At 46.3% G+C, this 18,997-nt stretch overlaps 1 protein-coding gene across 3 annotated transcripts in view; it reads left to right on the top strand.

Moving 5' to 3' along the window:
* The first annotated feature begins 14,697 nt into the window (after window positions 1-14,697).
* Window positions 14,698-18,997, top strand: part of CEP55 (centrosomal protein 55) — a 28,129-nt gene continuing 23,829 nt past the window's right edge. Inside the window, exons 1-2 of one of the 3 annotated variants that reach the window (XM_002718513.6) lie at window positions 14,698-15,045; window positions 17,603-17,798. In XM_002718513.6, coding sequence (XP_002718559.1) covers window positions 17,616-17,798 — 183 coding nt within the window. In that variant the 5' untranslated portion in view covers window positions 14,698-15,045; window positions 17,603-17,615. The remainder of the gene's footprint in view (window positions 15,046-17,602; window positions 17,799-18,997) is intronic. The other 2 variants (XM_008270214.5, XM_089314749.1) reach the window with 2 other exon arrangements.

The following is an 18,997-nucleotide window of genomic DNA, read 5'->3' as shown; positions in this document are numbered from 1 at the left end:
GCTGCTGGCCGGCCTGGCCTAGCCTTAGCCATTACAGCCATTCAGGGAGTGAACCAGTGGATGGAAGACTTCTGTCTATGTCTCTCCTTCCAAATAAATTAATTAATTAAAAAAAAAAAAGAACTAGCCTAATAGCAAAGAGGATAATGAGACCCCCCCCCAAAAAAATAGAGGCCCGGGGACAATGCCTCACTATCCGAAGCTGGGTGCGAGCAATGATCATAATAAACACCTTGGAATAGTGTCCAAACTATTGTACATAGAATCATGGAGATGATTAACAGAACAGCATTCTAGGGCAAAATAGATAAACAGTGAATTGGGTTCTGCTCAGTCAATAAAATCAAAATAAATTAGAAGGCTGAGGACAGTTGCCCTGTAGTGGGCACATTCCCGTGCCCATTTTCCAGCTCTGATCCAGGACATGGAATGCATTGACTAAAGGAAAGTTCAGATCTTACACCTCACAGCAGTGCACTTCTTAATGATTTCTCTAGCCCATCTCCAAAGGGACCCATGATCATTTACCAGAGTAACTGTAGAGTAGATAAGGGGAATGTTCAAATGTTTAGAAGTCCTTTGGCTAGAAGTCTTACATTGACACACTGATATCAAGAGACCTAAAATATCACCATGTCCATCACTCTCCAGAATGGGAGCACATGGAAGTCAGTTATAACTGCAGACATTTTTTTCCCTTAAGATTTATTTTTATTTGAAAGGCAGAGTTATGGGGGGTGAGGGTAGAGAGAGAGAGAGAGAGAGACAGAGAGAGATTCTGTCTGCTGGTTCACTCCTTAAATGGCTGCAACAGCTGAAGCCGGGCCAGGCCAAAGATCTATCTGGGTGGGAGGGGCCCAAGCACTTCTGCTGCTGCTTTCCTAAGCACATTAGCAAGGAGTAGGATCAGAAGTGGAGCAGCAGGGACTTGAACAAGCACTGATAATGGATGCTGGCATTCCAGGCTGCAGCTTGATCTGCTGAGCCACAGTGCAGGCCTCCTAACTGGAGTCTTGACCCAGGTTATGGCTCATAGTAGATCCACAGGGTCACCTGGTAGCCATTTCTCCAGCCCCTGGAATACACCACTGTACTAGACATATTTCATCATTAGCATAGCCACCACAGGTCCTTGGTCTAAGAGTGAAAGCCTTTGTCATGGGGATATCCTTTCCCTTTCACAGAAAATGCCCCTTTCCAAGAACATGCCTTTTGGTAATCTCCATCTCAGAGTTTGTTTCCCAGGGAATCCCATTTAAGAGAAAAGAAATGAGGTAAGCCACGTGGAAGCATAACCTAGAGAAAGCTGACTAATACAGTAACTGACACACCATTCCTGGGGCCTGCAAATTTTCAGACTTGACAAAGTATTTGAAGCAAATAATGAGTGAATGTGGGGAGCAACTGAGACTAGACTAAGTTACTGGAATTAAGACTTATTCTGTGCCTCTGCTCTCCCACAATATGGCGCTGGGGAGGAGTAAACTTCTACGCAGCTGCCTCTCGCCAATTTGACTGATAAGCTGCAGGAGCTAATCCTGCTCCTGATTGGAGGAGAGCAGCGTGCTTGGCGTGTGGGTAGCAGAGTTGGGATTGGTGGAAGAGGACTATAAAGGAGGAGAGAGACAACATGCACCAGGAACATCTGAAGGAACACCTGAGCAGCCCCCGAGAGAGCCGGCCGGTGGTGTGCCGCTCCTTCGCGGAAGCGGGGAAAGTGGCAGGGGGTGCTGCCCCTCCACAGAGGTGGAGGGGCTGGCAGGCAACCCGGGAAGGACCAGCAGCAAACCTGGGAAATCCAAGCAGACAAAAGAACAGTGCAGGGTCTAGTGTCGTTCCTCCGCGAATGGGGGAGCGACAAGTGAATATAAAACATGATGAAATTATGTAATGAGAAGGGCATTTTATCTCTGTGGTACTCTTCCCCCAAATCTATAACCCTGGCCTAATGATGAGAAAATACCAGACAAACGCCTTCAGAAGTGTGAAGGCATCAAAAACAATAGTCACAGATTTTAAAGAGATTAAGGAGACATAAGGACCAAATGTAAGATTATATCCTGGATTGGACCCTGATCCTGGAGCAAAGAAGAGAAATCAGGCAAAATCCAAATAAAGTCTGTGTTAGGTAATAGTGTTGTACAAATGTTCATATCTTAGTTTTGACAGATGTGCCATGAATACACAAGATGTTAACACTGGGGTGGTGGTAGGGCTGATGGGGAGAGGTGGGTATTGTGGCACACATTAAGCTGCCATTTTTGACACCCACATCCCACATCAGAGTGCTAGTTGTAGTCTAGCTTCCTGCTAATGCACCTGGGAAGGCAGCAAAAGATAGGTCGGGTGCTTGGGCCCCTGCCACCCATGTGGGAGTCCAGGATGGAGTTCTTGGCTTTTGGCTTCAGCCTGGCCCAGGTCCAGTTGTTGCAACTATTTGGGGAGTGAACCAGTAGATGGCAGATTGTTCTCGCTGTCTGTCTCTTCCTGTCTTTCTGTCACTCTGCCTTTCAGATAAATATTTTTTAAAAAACATTAGTGGAAACCGAGTGAGAGTTATAGATGTTGTATGTGCTCTTTGCAAGTTATCTGTGAATCTAAAATTACTCTGATTTGTTTAGTACACATATATTGAAAAGTTACAATGTAGGCCATAAATATGTGTTATTGTTAAAAAATTAAATAACTCCAACATAAAACTTAGAGTAAAACTAAGAAGAAGTAAAATATGGGAGCCGGTGCTGTGGCTCACTTGGTTAATCCTCCACCTGCGGCGCCGGCATCCCATATGGGCACTGGGTTCTGGTCCCGGTTGCTCCTCTTCCAGTCCAGCTCTCTGCTGTGGCCCGGGAAGGCAGTGGAGGATGGCCCAAGTGCTTGGGCCCCTGCACCCACATGGGAGACCAGGAAAAAGCACCTGGCTCCTGGCTTCGGATCGGCGCAGTGCCGGCTTTGGTGGCCATTTGGGGAGTGAACCAACAGAAGGAAGACCTTTCTCTCTGTCCCTCTCTCACTGTCTATAACTCTACCTGTCAAATAAAAACCAAAAAAAAAAAAAAAAAAAAAGAAGTAAAATATTTAAAGATCAGCATAGAAATATAAGGAAGAAAACCTCAAAATGGGAATAATTGGATAAGGTTTATGAAAATACCCAATTGAGGCCGGCGCCATGGCTCACTAGGCTAATCCTCCGCCTTGCGGCACCGGCACACCGGGTTCTAGTCCCGGTCGGGGCGCCGGATTCTGTCCGGTTGCCCCTCTTCCAGGCCAGCTCTCTGCTGTGGCCCCGGAGTGCAGTGGAGGATGGCCCAGGTGCTTGGGCCCTGCACCCCATGGGAGACCAGGATAAGTACCTGGCTCCTGCCATTGGATCAGCGCGGTGCGCCAGCCATTGGAGGGTGAACCAATGGCAAAGGAAGACCTTTCTCTCTGTCTCTCTCTCTCTCACTGTCCACTCTGCTTGTCAAAAAAAAAAAAAAAAAAAGAAAAAGAAAATACCCAACTGAGTCATATGCCTATGTCCACATAAAAATCTGCACATGGACGTTTATAGTAACTTGGAAGCAATGAAGATGCCCCTCAGTAGATAAATGGTTAAATGAACTATGATACATTCAGACAATGGGATATTCTTTAGTGCTAAAGAAAAATAAGGTATCAGAGCCAGCGCTGTGGCGTAGCGGGTAAAGCCGCTGCCTGCAGTGCCGGCATCCCGTGTGGGCACTGGTTCGAGTCCAGCTGTTCCACTTCTGATCTAGCTCTCTGCTATGGCCTCAGAAAGCCATGGAAGATGGCCAAGTCCTTGGGGCCCTGCACCCACATGGGAAACCTGGAGGAAGCTCCTGGCTCCTGGATTCAGATAGGTGCAGCTCCAGCTGTTGCAGCCAATTGAAGAGTGAACCAGCAGATGGAAGACCTCTTTCTCTCTCTCTCTCTCTCTCTCTCTCTCTCTCTGCCTCTTCTCTCTCTGTGTAACTCTGGCTTTCAAATAAATAAATAAATCTTAAAAAAAAAAGAAAAGAAAAAAGAAGGTATCAAGATGAAAAACCACAGAAGAACCTTAAATGTGTATCCCTAAGTGACAGATGCCAATCTGAAGACTATATCCTGATTACCACCAAATGACATTCTGGGAAAAGCAAAACTATGGGTCAATAAAGATCAGTGGTTATCAGGGGTTACAAGGGTTGAAACTACTGCATTTTGTATGCTATCATAATGGTGGATACTCATCTTCACACATTTGTTTAAACCTCTAGATTGTACAACACCAGGAGAGAACACTAATGTGAACTTTGGGCTCCAGGTGATAGTGATGTGTTGATGCAGCTCAGTGAGTACAACAGCGTACAACCGTAGGAAGGGCGGGCATTCATCACAGGGAACTCTGGAGATGGTGGTGGTGATGTACAGGAGCTCTGTACTTGACACTCAGCTTTGCTGTGAGCTTAAAACCACTCTAAAAGTAGTCTTTTGGGGGGGGAACCCCAGAATGTCTGCTTCATTAATTAGTAAGTTTTTTTTTAAGATTTATTTATTTACTTGAAAGAATTACACAGAGAAAGAGAGGCAGAGAGAGAGAGAGAGGGAGAGAGAGAGGCCTTCCATCCACTGGTTCACTCTCCAGATGGCCGCAACAGCTGGAGCTGTGCCGATCCGAAGCCAGGAGTCAGGAGCTTCTTCCAGGTCTCCTACATGGGTGCAGGGGCCCAAGGGCTTGGGTCATCTTCCACTGCTTTCCCAGCCATAGCAGTGAGCTGGATCAGAAGTGGAGCAGGCTGGTGCCGCGGCTCAATAGGCTAATCCTCTGCCTTGCGGCGCCGGCACACTGGGTTCTAGTCCCGGTTGGGGCGCCGAATTCTGTCCCGGTTGCCCCTCTTCCAGGCCAGCTCTCTGCCGTGGCCCGGGAAGGCAGTGGAGGATGGCCCAAGTGCTTGGGCCCTGCACCCCATGGGAGACCAGGAGAAGTACCTGGCTCCTGCCTTCGGATCAGCGTGGTGCGCCGCCTGCAGCGCGCTGGCCACAGCGGCCATTGGAGGGTGAACCAATGGCAAAGGAAGACCTTTCTCTCTGTCTCTCTCTCTCATTGTCCACTCTGCCTGTCAAAAAAAAAAAAAAAAAAAAAAAAAGTGGAGCAGTCAGGACTCAAACCTGTGCCCAATGGGATGCCAGCACTGCAGGCGGCAGCTTTACCCATTACGCCACAGCACTGGCCCAAGTTTTTAGTATTCATAGACTATCAATTTCATTTCAAAGAACTTATAATTAGATTTTGCACTATGAAGGAAGTCCTGAATATGTATAACTATCAAGAAGTCACACTCCATCATAAGATACTCAACAATCCAAATTCCCAACAACATAATTATTTAAAATCTTTTCATAATTTTACAGCAAAAATATTATTTTAAATGTGGCATAGGGTACATTTAAGCATGTTTGATGTGATATATACAAAAGTAGGACCATGTGAAATTCTTAAGCAAGCCATGAAAAGGATTAACTCCTCAATCCCTAGTATTTCCTGGAGTTGTCTATTTGGCGCTGATACACATACCACTGACTAAACAGAGGCAGGAGAGGGGGAGCTGCATGCTAAAGTAGTGCACAGTAAAAGGACCAAGAGGATCTTTTAAGAGCTTTGCAATGGCTGTGCCGTGGAAGAAACACCACCATCCTCACCCTCATCCTCAGGAATAAACATTTGAGAAGAAATTTAGGAGACTTGTGCAGTAGTAAAGGGGTAGAAAAACTGACAGCTGAGGAGTGTGGCCTGGATTCGGAATGTCTCTCCCCAGGAGCTCAGGGAAACCTCATTCTGGAGGAATAAAATGAGGGTTGAGACTTGGACTCCAGGAGGAAACACAAGCTGTGTTTCACAGAAAAGTAAGAGCTTTACGACATGCAGAGTAGGAGAGAATAGGAAACAAGGCAGGCACCAGGATTGGTAGGGTTTAGGGAAGGGAGGAGATGCTCAGAGCCTGGCGTCGGTAAGCTCCAGTCTGCAGTGTGTGCATGGGTGTTGCGTGAGTGTGTGCTTGCCTGTGAGTGTGTGTGTGCTGGGCACTTGAGGGGGATGACTCACTTGTGGGATATGAAGGTGAATGCCTGCCTTGGAGGCTACATGACTGCACATGGAGGTCCCAGTGTACCATCCCAGCTAGCTTGCTAATCAACAACCCTGTCACTGCTCTTCTTCCTTCCACCTCTGGCCCAGGAACAGCCTTCTAGGCTCCTGTTCACAGACTGCTCCTGCCACAGTGCCTCACCTGAGTCAACTCCTTTGGTCCTAGCAATGAATAACCCTGTGAGGTAGCTTCTATAACCTTCACTTGATAGATGAGGAAACAGAAGCCCAGAAAGTTGATATAACTTGCTAGAAGATTTTTTTTTTTTTTTGACAGGCAGAGTGGACAGTGAGAGAGAGAGAGAGACAGAGAGAAAGGTCTTGCTTTTGCCGTTGGTTCACCCCCAATGGCTGCTGCGGCCGGCGCGCTGCAGCCGGTGCACCACGCTGATCCGAAGCCAGGAGTCAGGTGCTTCTTCCTGGTCTCTCATGCGGGTGCAGGGCCCTAGGACTTGAGCCATCCTCCACTGCACCCCCGGGCCACAGCAGAGAGCTGGACTGGAAGAGGAACAACTGGGACAGAATCCGGTGCCCCGACCAGGACTAGAATCCGGGGTGCCGGAGCCGCAGGTGGAGGATTAGCCTAGTGAGCTGTGGCGCTGGCCTAGAAGATAGTTAATAAATGGCAAAACTGGGACTCCAACCCAGGCAGCTTGGGTTGGACTTCCCCACGGCACTCTATTGGGATGCACCATACCATATGTTTGGCATCATCCAGATGAGCTGGAATCCATGAAGTCCAACATGAATATTGCTAAGACGTGTGTATTGGGTTGAATAATGCCCCCTCCCCAAGCTCATATCCATCTGGAACCTATGAATGTGACTATATTTGGAAACAGAGTGTTACAGATGTAATCAAGCTAAGATGAGGTCCTACTAGATTAGGGTGGGCCCTAACTCCAATTTGACTAGCAACCTTACTTGAAGGACATTTAGAAATACTGTCAAAGACATGCAAGGAGAAAGCTATGTGCCTACAGAGGCAGAGAAGACAATGATGCATTCAAGTCAAAGAATGCCAGAAGTTGCTGGCAACCACCAAAAGCCCGGAAGAAGCAAGGAAAGAACCCCCCTCCCTACCCTCTACCAAGTCTTCAGCTTGAGCATAGTCTTAACACCTGGCTTTCAGACTTCTGAGCATTAGAACTGTGAGCAAGTGAATTTCTGTTGATTTAAGCCCCCTCAATTTGTGGTCATTTGTTAATGGTAGACATAGGAATCCAACATGGTATGGCCCAGCTCTTGCCTCCTAGATGCCTTCTGGTCTTGAGATCTTTGTCCTCTGAGCTCACCAGTGCCAAGAAGGTGATAGCAACCATCTCTGGTGGACACAGGGATTTTCTGTACGTCTTGTGAGACTGAGGAATTGTGAAGTTCCTAGTTTCTCTATCCTGGTGGCCTCTTTTTGGGACTTTTCTCTAATCCACACACCCAGGGAAATACTCTTGTTACAGTTATAAAGACAGAGAAAGAGGGAAGCATTGAGAGATTTAACTTTGTTCAAATGCAAGCAGCTAAAAGGCTTCTTTTCCTTATATTGTCACCTTTTACAAATAAATGGAGGATTTCAACAAATACCATAAGCAAATACTTGGGTAAGGGGGTGTTTGGTGTAGTGGATACCTACATTTCATATTAGGGTACCTGGATTCAAGCTCTGACTCCACTCCTGATTCTAGCTTCCTGCTCGTGTGCACAGTCAGAGGTGGCAGATGGCATTCAAGCACTTGGGTCTCTACTACCAATGTGGGAGTTCCCAGCTCCCAGCTTCAGAATGGCCCAACCCTGGCTGTTGTGGGCATTTGGTGAGCTAACCAGTAGATGGGAAATAACTGTATGTTTCTTTCTCACACTGTGTTTCAAATAAATAGAATAAAGTAATACATTTATAAAGGGAAACATACCTTATTTCCTATTGGAAAAAGCATGGCAGAGCAAATTAACACAGAGTAGACAACTTCCATTGATTCATCAATAGTAAGTCACTGGTTCAACAAATATTTAAGCCAGACAGTGCTGGGTTCTGGGGCTTCAGCCAAGAAGAAGCCAAAGTCCTGACCAACTTTCCCAGCTGATAGGTCCTAGCATTCAATGTCTTCAACAACGCCTGTGCTTGTCCTTACAGATGACAAAAAGGAGGCTCAGAAGAATGAAAACCTTGAGCTGGGATTCAAACCCGCTATCTGCTGAGTTGGACTCTATTCCCAGCTTCACCTCAGCCGGGATCTCATATTTCTGTCTCATTTTTCCCCACCCAAGTCAACTTGGGCATTGGTCTAGCTGAACAGCCTTAGGCTTGCCCAAGCATTGGACATCGGTCTAGCTGACTGGTCTTGGGTCTGCCCCAGCACTGAGGCAAAAGGGATGAAGAAAGAAAACTATTTTGAGGAGGAGAGGGGAGACTGCACAAAATCTAGATGTGAGGAGCAAAGCAACAGGGGTAGTGAAGAGGATTTAGTGTAAGACAGAGGAAGACAGATTCACAACATCTTATTCAACTTTGGTTTTGTGGAATCTGAAATACAGTACTGTACCCTTGTCTGTGGTTTTGCTTTCCATGGCATCAGTTACCTGTGGTCACTGGTGGTCAGTCGTGGTCTGAAAATATTAAATGGAAAATTCCAGAAATAAATAATTCAGAAGTGGTTCATAATTATATATTATTATTTTAATTATTCTATTTTATTGTTAATTATTATTCATTTCTTACTGTATCTAATTTGTAAGTTAAGCTTTATCACAGGTATGTATATATAGGAAAACCATAGTAGGATTCAGTAATCCACTGGGGGGCTTGGAATGTACCTCCCATGAGTAAAGGGAGACTACTGTATTATCTAACAGCAATTTTCAAAATGGTAACTACAAAGGGCCCCATTGTTAAGATTTTTTTAGCTGAAATACTTACTCAAAAATTATTTCAGTTGATAAATGCTTTTTAGAACTAAAATACTACTTTTTAGTATTTTAATTACAGGGTCTTGCACAGTGGTAGGCACTATTTTTAGATGATTTAGTATATAGTATCTTTGAATTTCACTCCTCTAAAAACTTGCTTGGCAGTGACAGAGTCTATGTGGGGGGCAGAAGGAGATAAAGCCTTTCATAACATTTGGCACCATCACATTGCCATTGTTCAAAGCAATTTGGAGGAGTTGAATGTAACACAGGAAGGAATCTGACCTTCACCAATGAAGTATTAATACATTTTCTAAAATAAACCTAGAAAAAATAGAGTAGGGTAAAGTGGAATAATTATAAACCTTACACTTACTTTTACAGAAACAATAATGCCTCATCAAACTGTTTGATAGACAAATGGTCCCCATTCTTGTATAGGATTCTCAATTAATTTATGTATCATTTATTCAGCAAACACTCATTGAAGTCTACTTGGTGCCAGAAACAATGCTAACTACGAAGATGAAAAAGACACATTTCTTCTCCGTGAGGAGCTAAAGATAATGATATCACAATGTAGTCAGTGCAAGGAGAGGAAGAAGTAAACAGAGGAGACAGTGTCTAACAGGGCAGAAGTGGGTCAGAGTGGTAGGCTCCCTGGACAAGATGACAGCTGATAGCTAAACTGAGTCTGAATGGTTGGATCGATGTGTGCAGGCACATGTCTGCATGTGTAATCTCAAACAGAATTAAACAAATATACACAGGGAGTACTGGGAGCTTCGAGCCATTTGATGTCAGGAACATCAAACTTGGGTCAAACAGTCAAGCAGCGAGCTAGGCAGGCAGAGAGATACTAACTCACAGAGAGAGCCATCTTTGTTCTGTTACTAACACGTAACATCTACGCAGGGCTTGCCACAGGCCAAACATGATCTTCAGCATCTTATTTTGTCTCACTTAATCCTTCCACCACCCTGCCCTGTGAAATACTGTTTTGGGATCCTCATTTCACAAGGGAAGAGCCTGAGGCCCATTCTGGTTAAGCAGCTTGTGTAAGTGCTCAGTGAGCCAAGATGTGCAAGCGGGCAGCCTTCCTCCAAAGCCCAGGCTGTTAGCACTCATACCATTGCTTCACTGGCAGCAGGGACCTCTTGGAGGGAAATGAAGTAATGGGATTGCATACTAATACCCTGGATAAGATTGAAATGTTTTAAGAACCACACAGATAAATTTGAAAAGAAACTAAAACAGGCAGGGTAATCGGTACCCAGGGGACTGCTCTTTTCAAATAAGATGCACCTCAAATTCAAGACCAAGTCAGAAAAATATCGATAGATTAACAAGAATCCTCCTATAGGACATACGACTGCCAGTGATAAGTCTCCCCAAGCAATACTTGCCCATGCAATGGTTTTCAAATATGTCACCTGCTAATAAAACTTCTGTCATCTCAGGAAGGAGCTGAGGTGTCTCTATTTGCCAATTTAAATGCAGCCAAGGAGTTGGCATTGTGGTTCAGCATGTAAAGCCAACTTGCAATGCTGGTATCCCATACTAGAACATCAGTTGGAGCCTTGGCTATTCTGTTTCTGATCTAGCTCCTGCTAATGCACCTAAGAAGGCAGTAGATGATGGCCCAAGTACCTTGGCCCCTGCTACCCATATGGGAGACTCAGATGGAGTTCCAGGCTCCTGGCTTCAGCCTGGTCCAGCCCCAGTGCTATGGCCATTTGGGGAATGACCCAGTGGATGGAAAGTCTCTTTCTCTCTCTGTCTTTCCCTCTCAGTCACTCTGCCTCTCAAATAAATAAATCTTTTTAAGAAATGCAGTCCTGGGGCTGGCGCTGCAGTGTAGCAGGTAAAGCCACCGCTTGCAGTGCTGGCATCCCATACAGGCGCTGGTTCGAGTCCCGGCTGCTTCACTTCTGATCCAACTCTTTGCTATGGCCTGGGAAAGCAATGGAGATGGGCCAAGTCCTTGGCCCCTTGCACCCGCATGGGAGACCCGGAAGAGGCTCCTTGCTCCTGGCTTCAGATAGGCTCAGCTCCAGCCATTATGGCCAACTGGGGAGTGAACCAGAGGATGGAAGATCTCTTTCTCTCTCTGTGTAACTCTGCCTTTCAAATAAATAAATAAATCTTAAAAAAAGAAAGGAAGGAAGGAAGGAAGGAAGGAAGGAAGGAAGGAAGGAAGGAAGGTAGGTGTTAGTCGTCACAAAACACACTGGACACTGGAGTAAGGGAAAGAGTTTATTGGGGGAAACCCAGCAGACTGGAGGGGAGGGACGAAGAAGGGTAAGAGAGAGAGCCAGACAGAGGAGAGGGGCTAGTAAGGAGAGAAGATAGAGCAGAGAGAAGAGCCAAGAGAGCAGGAGAGCAGAGCCAAGAGGGAAGAGCCAAGAAAGCCACGTGTTCCGGAACAGGCCCTTTTAAAACTTTGCCCGAGGGCGGGCAGGGAAGCAGGAGCAGCGAATCTCATTAGGATGGGGGTGGAGCTTGACAACAGAGTTTGGGCCATGTGACCACCTGGCTTCCAGCAACTGGGGGCGTGGGGGGGGGGGGCGGTGGCGGCTAGGGCCTAAGGTGTAAATCAGGGTGTAGATTGTGCCATAGATAAAACTGTGCCAGTTTCCTAACAGAAGGAAGGAAGGAAGGAAGGAAGGAAGGAAGGAAGGAAGGAAGGAAGGAAGGAAGGAAAGAATTCCTTCCTGGCTGAAGATGAACTCATATCCAGGAAAGAACAGTGCATCTACTCTGAGAAGGTTCTGGGTTCTAAAAGGATGCATTTGGTCCCTGTTAAGGAATATTGATAACAGAAAAGAGTAAAGATTTTGCCTATTTCTCATAGAATTTGGGTCAGAGGAGACTGATCAATGCATTCATTCATTCATCACATGACCTAAACCATTCAAGTACTGCAGTTCTTGGTACCGAGGATAGGGTGATCAAAAAATCGCAGATACCCTGTGCCTCCAAGGAGATTACACTCTGGTAAGGGAAAAGGATACCCATCACAAATCACTCACAAATAAATGTGCAATTACAACTGTGCTGATGCTTTGAAAGAAGACTCCAAAGTAAAGGGAAGTGATCCTCTTTTCAGAGAGGCAGAGTGAGTGACGTGAGATCTGAAGAAGAAGTAGGCAAGGAGAAGACAGTGGGAGACTTCCAGGCAGGGTCTATGAAAAGGCCCTGAGGTGGGAAGGCGCTTCCTGGCCAAGGATTGGAAGGTGGCTCTGTGGCCGGTGTGGGGCCAGGTTGAGGAAGTCAGCAGTCTAGGAGGACAGATCTGGGCTTTTGTTCTTTTCCCCAAGAACAATGGCAAGTGAGTAACAAGTTCCTGTTTGTGTTGGGGGAATGTGTGAGGTACTCCATTCTGCATTATTTCAGGAAGATCCCCTGCTGGGGAGAAATTGGATGGGAAAGAGGCAAGCATGTACTCATTCCTTCTTGTCTTGCATTGAAAGGCCCTTTATGTGCGCATTCCGGTGCCCAGCCAGAAGAAATGTAACAAGAGCTACATTTATCATTTTGAGTTTTCTAGTAGTCAGATCTAAAAAAGTGAAACAGAATAGGGACATCAATTGTAGTATGTTTTATTTTACCAGTGTATCCAAAATATTATCATTTTAATATGTGATAATTATATAATCAAGCACTAGTATACTATTATATATGCTTATATTATATATTTGAAATATTCTGTATAAATCACATCTCAATTTAGACACAAATTTTTATTGGAAATACTCTTTATATTTAGATCTTACAAAAGTTATAATTGAAAAAAACCCATGTTTTTGTACCCAAGGTGTTTGAAACTACTTGAAAGTTTTCTAGTAACTGAATTAAATGTCAGTTTTTTAATGAAAACTGAGTAAAAGTTAAATTTGGTTCCTTATTCACAGTAGCCACATCTCAAGCACTCAGCATTCATTAGCAGCCCTTTGAAAGATAAGCCCCTTTAAAGGTGACAGGCAGCTCCTCCATAATACATTCCCCATTTCCACTTCTTGCCTTGAACTGGTTCAGCAGCCTTTTGCTACTGTTTTACCTTCCAGAGAACATGTTCCTACTGAGAAGAAAGTGAGCTCACCTGCTGAGGTAACACCTAGTCTTGCCTGACTGTCTCACTTCTCTCTTCACATGAATAAGGAAGAATTTTGAACCCTAGTCTTGTCCCTACGTGAACTGTCAACATCAAAATACTGTTACCTTATGACACCTGATGGAACCTTCCAGCGCCTCCATCTTCCATCAGGATTGGCACACCTATTTGTAAAGAGCAAACATTCATTTTCAGGTCTATCAATGATAATTACAAAATTACACAAGCCCCCAGGCCCACGAGCCTCTCATCTGCTTTTTTCCCTCAGGCACCCCTACTTACAAGGGGAAGCTCCCACTAGAAAACAAAGTTCTGGAGAGTGGTGTGGAACCGAGTATCTGGCCCAGCAGGCCTGAGTGCCGGGCCTCCAGCTGCCAGGCTGCCAGGTGCCAGGCTCTTCCCTCCTGTCTCTCCCATCCTCTGTTCTCCACTGGCTCAAAGGTGAGCTCATATCCAGCCACCTCTCTCTCTCTATTTTCTATGGGAACTAATTCTGTCCCTCATCTCAACTGATTTAACTTTTGCACTTTCTCCCACTCCCATCACATCTGCACACGACAGATAAACAGGAAACCAAGACTGTTCATTTGCCCACTAGAAAGGCGAGCTCCAGGAAGCAGATGCCAGAGTCATCCCCTGGTATTTTGTTGGTGGCTTTTATATTACTATTATTCGTTTACATTCCAAAGTAATATATGACTGTGTTGCTTTTTTAATAACGGTTATCATCAATTAGACACTAATACTAGCATTTTACATAGATTCTTTCATGTAATCTTCATAACCGCGCAGTGAAGTAGATTTAATTTGCATCCGCTTAGCGACCAGGAAACCGAGGCTCAGAGCGGTTATATAATTTATCCAAGGTCCTGTCTTTAGTGAGACGCAAGCAGGAGCCAGGCTCAGCCGCTCCGAACCTAGAGTTTAACCACGCAACCTGCCTGCCCGAGACGCTTTGCTGCCGCGTATCCGCTATTTTAAATTTCTGCTGACTTGATGCTTGGTCCGAGGGACAAAGGTCGGCCCTTCCAACTCTTCCTGTGCCTCTTCCCTTCGCGATAAAGACTGACCCACGCTCGGCTGGCAGGAGGGCCGCGACCTGGCGCGAACGCCGGCCTCCTCCGGGGCTCGCACCCTCGGGCCGCCGGCTCTCTCACGGTCCGCCCGCTGTGGCTCCACCCCAGCTTTTGGCAGAATAAAGACGCAGCAAAAGTGGGCGACAGCGAGGCTGCGTTCCGTCGCGGGATCCAGCTCTCCCAGGGCTGGAGGGCGCCCCTTCGTACAGCAGAAACTGGCACTCAGAGGCGTGAAGTGTGCTCACGACCCACAGTCAGTCCCGGTCCACTAGCACAGTAATCTGCTTCAACCTCGAAGCCGATCAGCACAAACTCAATCTTTTTCTCAGAATCCGCCGGCACCCGGAGAAAACCCCGCTCACGGATCGACCCCGCCCTCCCCGTAGCCCCGCCCACACCTAGGTTCCGGACCCCGCCCTTCCCCGGCGCGCCCGGAGCCTCAGCCAATCGGGAGCCGCGTCCCGGCTTCGTGCGCCACTCGGACTTCCAGCGGGCCGCGCCCCCGCCGGCAGTGACGTGCCCCGCCCCGCAGCCGCGGGATTCAAACTCCCGGAAGCGCTGTCCGCGCAGGAGGGTGTGGACTCGCCGGGCGCCGCGTTTCGCCTCAGGTGCTGGCTGCCCCGGGGCTGCGACCGCGGAGGCAGGCGAAGACGGCCCGGTTCCCTAGCCCCGGGGCCCAGCCGGACCGCGAGGGAGGCGGCGTCGGCAGGCAGACCGCGGTGCGGGACTGCATCTCTGCCTGCGCTGATCCGGGCGCCTGTGGCTGGCACCGGCGGGGCGCTGAGCTCACGGCCATCGTCTCTTCAGTTCCTCCTTTCGACCTCGCGGTGCGTATGTTCATCTTCTTACGGAGTGCAGAGAGCCCAGGGACTCGGCCCAGGCCTCTCGTTAGTACGAAGGATCTTTATTTATTTATTTATTATTTATTTATTTTGCCAGTTAGCAAGTGCTTTTCTGTGTGTTCCGCGACAGCCTTCATTTCAGAGGGGAGCAAGCAAGCGCCTCCCGGAGGTTTTCTTTTCCATCTCACAAGGGAATTTGTCTCCCCTCCGGGAAGATGTGGCCTGTGGTAGATGCCCATTGAAATGTTTGTTTGGTCCCAGCCTGTCTTCCTTCAGTCAGTCAACAGTTTCTGAACTGATGGCTTCTGCGCATGCCCCTCCCCCCAAAACCTCAAAGTACAGCTCCTGAAACGGTTGAAAGAATCAGAAGGTTAAGGTGGGGCTCATTGGGCACCAGACTGCGTAGCGGCTGGGTCGCCTTACTGCAGGTGGCGGGGAGAGGGCTTGCTGAAGAAGAAACCACCGTCAGGTCGGGTTTGCTCAGGCAACACCTGCAAATGACTGGAGTAGAAAATGCAGGGCAAGGAGGGTGGTAGGACCGAGTGGTGGGGGTGGAGCCTCGCCCAGGCTACAGACAAGAGCCATTCCCCGCAGCAGTTTTTCTGCCCTCCGTAGGGAAGCAGAGGGGCCAGGGTTCTCGCTCCTGTCTGCTCATCTGCATTCCCACCATTCGGTCGGACTAAGCAGCCAGTGTCTGCAGTCAGCTCAGTATATGGAGTCAGCCGTGTGGGATCTGCAGAAGCACACAGGAGAGCGCGTCTTGTGCAGTGGGTTCCTGAGACACCACGCCCTTGCACTTGGCTCCAGAGAGTTCCCAGCCCCCGTAGTCCTTCGTCCTACAGCGGGCAAGAATCCTCAGTGATCTTGTGACAGCTGGCTTGGTCGACTCAATCTACACAGTCCTAGTATTTGTAGGCTTTCTGATTCCACACTTGACCTTGGAAGTCCTGTCCCTGTGGCCCTCCTGTTTCCCCTAGTAAAGTGAGTTTTGAATGTGTTAATGGTCTCACATTCCTAGATTCCTTAATGGCACTGCCATTCTGTTGTCCCTTAACCTTCCTAATGAAGAGCTACTTTACTATTTATATGCACAGTATGTTTCATTATATATCTGCCTGCTGGATTTTGTATTATACACTTTCTTGTCATCAGTACTGTTAACAGGTTCTAAGCTTCTGCTTATTAATTTGGCTCCTTAGCTCCTCTTATCCTGAGTCCTCTGTATATTAAGTCTCCTCTTCTACAAATGTCTCAACTTGATTCTTTTCACTTCTTACTGTGCTCTCACAAATGACTAAAAAGATGTGAACTAGGCATATCTTTTTTTTTTTAAGATTGATTGATTGATTTGAAAGAGTTACAGGGAAAGAGAGGTCTTCCATCCGCTGGTTCAGCAGCTTTATCTGCTACACTAGGCATATCCTCTAAAACCGGAAATATAATTGTAGTGAGTAATGAATTTTCAGTACCTATTATATATTATATTTTTGTCACCAGCCTTTTATTCTTAGGTAAGAAATGCCCTTGATTGTAATCTACTTCTTTCAGTCATTGTTTAACAGTAGGCAACCCTCCCTTGCTTTTTTTTTTTTTTTTAAGATTTGTTTATTTATTTATTTGAAAAGCAGAGTTAAGAGAAGCAGAGGCAGAGAGAGAGAGACACCTTCCATCCACCAGTTCTCTCCCCAGTTGGCCACAATGGCCAGAGCTGGGCTGATCTGAAGCCAGGAGCTTCTTCCTGGTCTCCCACATGGTGCAATGGCCCAAAGACTATCTTCTACTGTTTTCCCAGGCCATAGCAGAGAGCTGGATAGGAAGTGGAGCAGCCGGGTCTTGAACTGGTGCTCATATGGAATGTTGGCATTGCAGATGGCAGCTTCACCCACTAGGCCACAGCACCAGCCCAACCTCCCTGGCTTTATTTATTTATTTTTTAAAGATTTATTTATTTGAGAGCAGAGTTACAGAGAAGCAGAGGCAGAGAGAGAGAGAGAGAGGCCTTCCATCTGCTGGTTCACTCTCCAGATTGCTGCAACGCCCAGAGCTGTGCTAATCCAAAGCCAAGAGCCAGGAGCTTCTTCTGGGTCTCCCATGCGGGTGCAGGGGCCCAAGGTCTTGGGCCAACTTCCACTGCTTTTTCAGGCCATAGCAGAGAGCTGGATCATAAGTGGAGCAGCCAGGACTCGAACCAGCTCCCATATGGGATGCCGGCACTGCAGGCAGCAGCTTTACTTGCCATGCCACAGCGCCGGCCCCTCCATTCCTTTTTAAAACACAACTTTTCTACTGAAGTGTAAGACATGTACAGAACACAGTACAAATCAGAAGTGTACAAGATGACATATTTTTAGAAGGTAAGTGAATAGTCCCCATGTATCTGTCTCAAAGATTTAAAAATAAAGTTGTTACAATACACCAGAAATCTTTCTTGTACCTCACTGGTTTGGATATATCATTTCTATTTAGAGCAGATAGATTATTAGGTCTCTTTCAAACCTGAAATTAAACTCAGACTTACACAACTGACTTTTTATTTTTATAGACTATTTCAGAAGATGTCTTCCAGAAGTCCCAAAGATTTAATTAAAAGTAAGTGGGGATCAAAGCCTAGTACCTCCAAATCAGAAACTGCATTAGAGAGGTTTAAAGGCGAGATTGCAGCCTTGAAAACATCAGTGGATGAGATCACAAGTGGAAAAGGAAAGCTGAATGATAAAGATAGACACAGACTTTTGGAGGTAAGTGGTCTTATAACCCTTTGAATTGTAGTGTTCTGTGTTAGAAAACCATATACTATGAATTCTTAATGCTATCTTCCTGTTCTCACCATTATCCCTGTCCCTCTCAGTTCATTAGTTTTTGAAACTTGACATTGGATTAAGAATCCTCAATTTCTGTTTTGACTTTGCTAACTCTTAGACATATTTTAGTTATTACTAACTTTTCTCACTTTTTTTAAAAGGTGAGTTTGTATAATATTTTTTTAAAGATTTTTTTATTTATTTGCAAAGTCAGAATTACAGAGAGAGAGAGAGAGACAGAGAGATCTTCCATCTGCAGGTTCATTCCCCAGATGTCTGCCATAGCCTGTGCTGGGCCAGGCCGGAGCCAGGAGCCAGGAGCTTTATCTGGATCTCCCACATGGGTGGCAGGGGCCCAACCACTTGGGCCATCTTCCAGTGCTTTTCAGCAGGGAGCTGGATCAGAAGTGGAGCAGCTGTAACATGAACCAGTGACCATATGGGATGCCAGCATCACTGGTGGCAGCTTTACCTGCTGTGCCACACTTCTGGCCCATGTCTCACTTTTAAAGGTAATTAAGTATGTGTTTTGAGGTTATCAAGCACTAAATTTGTTTCAGAATGAAGACATCTTGATTAGGGGCCGGTGTTGTGGTATAGCGGACTAAGCCTCTGCCTACGGCACCAGCATCTCATATGGGCCCCAGTTCTGGTCTCAGATGCTCCTCTTCTGTTCAGCTCTCTGCTTATGGCCTGGGAGAGCAGTAGATGATGCCCCAAGTGCTTGGGCCCCCGGCACCTACCTGGGAAACCCAGAAGAAGCTATTGGCTCCTGGCTTTGGATTGGCCCAGTTATGGATAAACCAGCAGATGGATGACCTTTCTTTCTGTCTCTCCCTCTCTCTGTAATTCTACCTCTCAAATAAATAAATAAAAATAAAATCTTAAAATAAAAAAGAAAATCTTGATTAATAGTTCTTCGCCTTACATAATACTGTGGAAGAATATGTAATTTGATTTCTTTAAATTCTGTTTGTAGGTTTGTCATTAAACTGAATGATTTATTATTTTTTTAAAAACAGAACTTGAGGTACATACTTAGTCATTGAGAAATGAATGAGCACCAGTTCATATACATAAAGGTTATTTTGCAATCTGGTAAAAGAATCTTATAGCTTTTTTGAGAGATATCTTCC

The sequence above is a fragment of the Oryctolagus cuniculus genome, chromosome 15 (genome assembly GCF_051225735.1).
Source record: "Oryctolagus cuniculus isolate XC-2025 breed Fujian yellow rabbit chromosome 15, ASM5122573v1, whole genome shotgun sequence".
Taxonomy (NCBI): domain Eukaryota; kingdom Metazoa; phylum Chordata; class Mammalia; order Lagomorpha; family Leporidae; genus Oryctolagus; species Oryctolagus cuniculus.
Note: the sequence above shows the minus strand (reverse complement) of the source record. Positions and strands in the feature narration are given on the sequence as shown.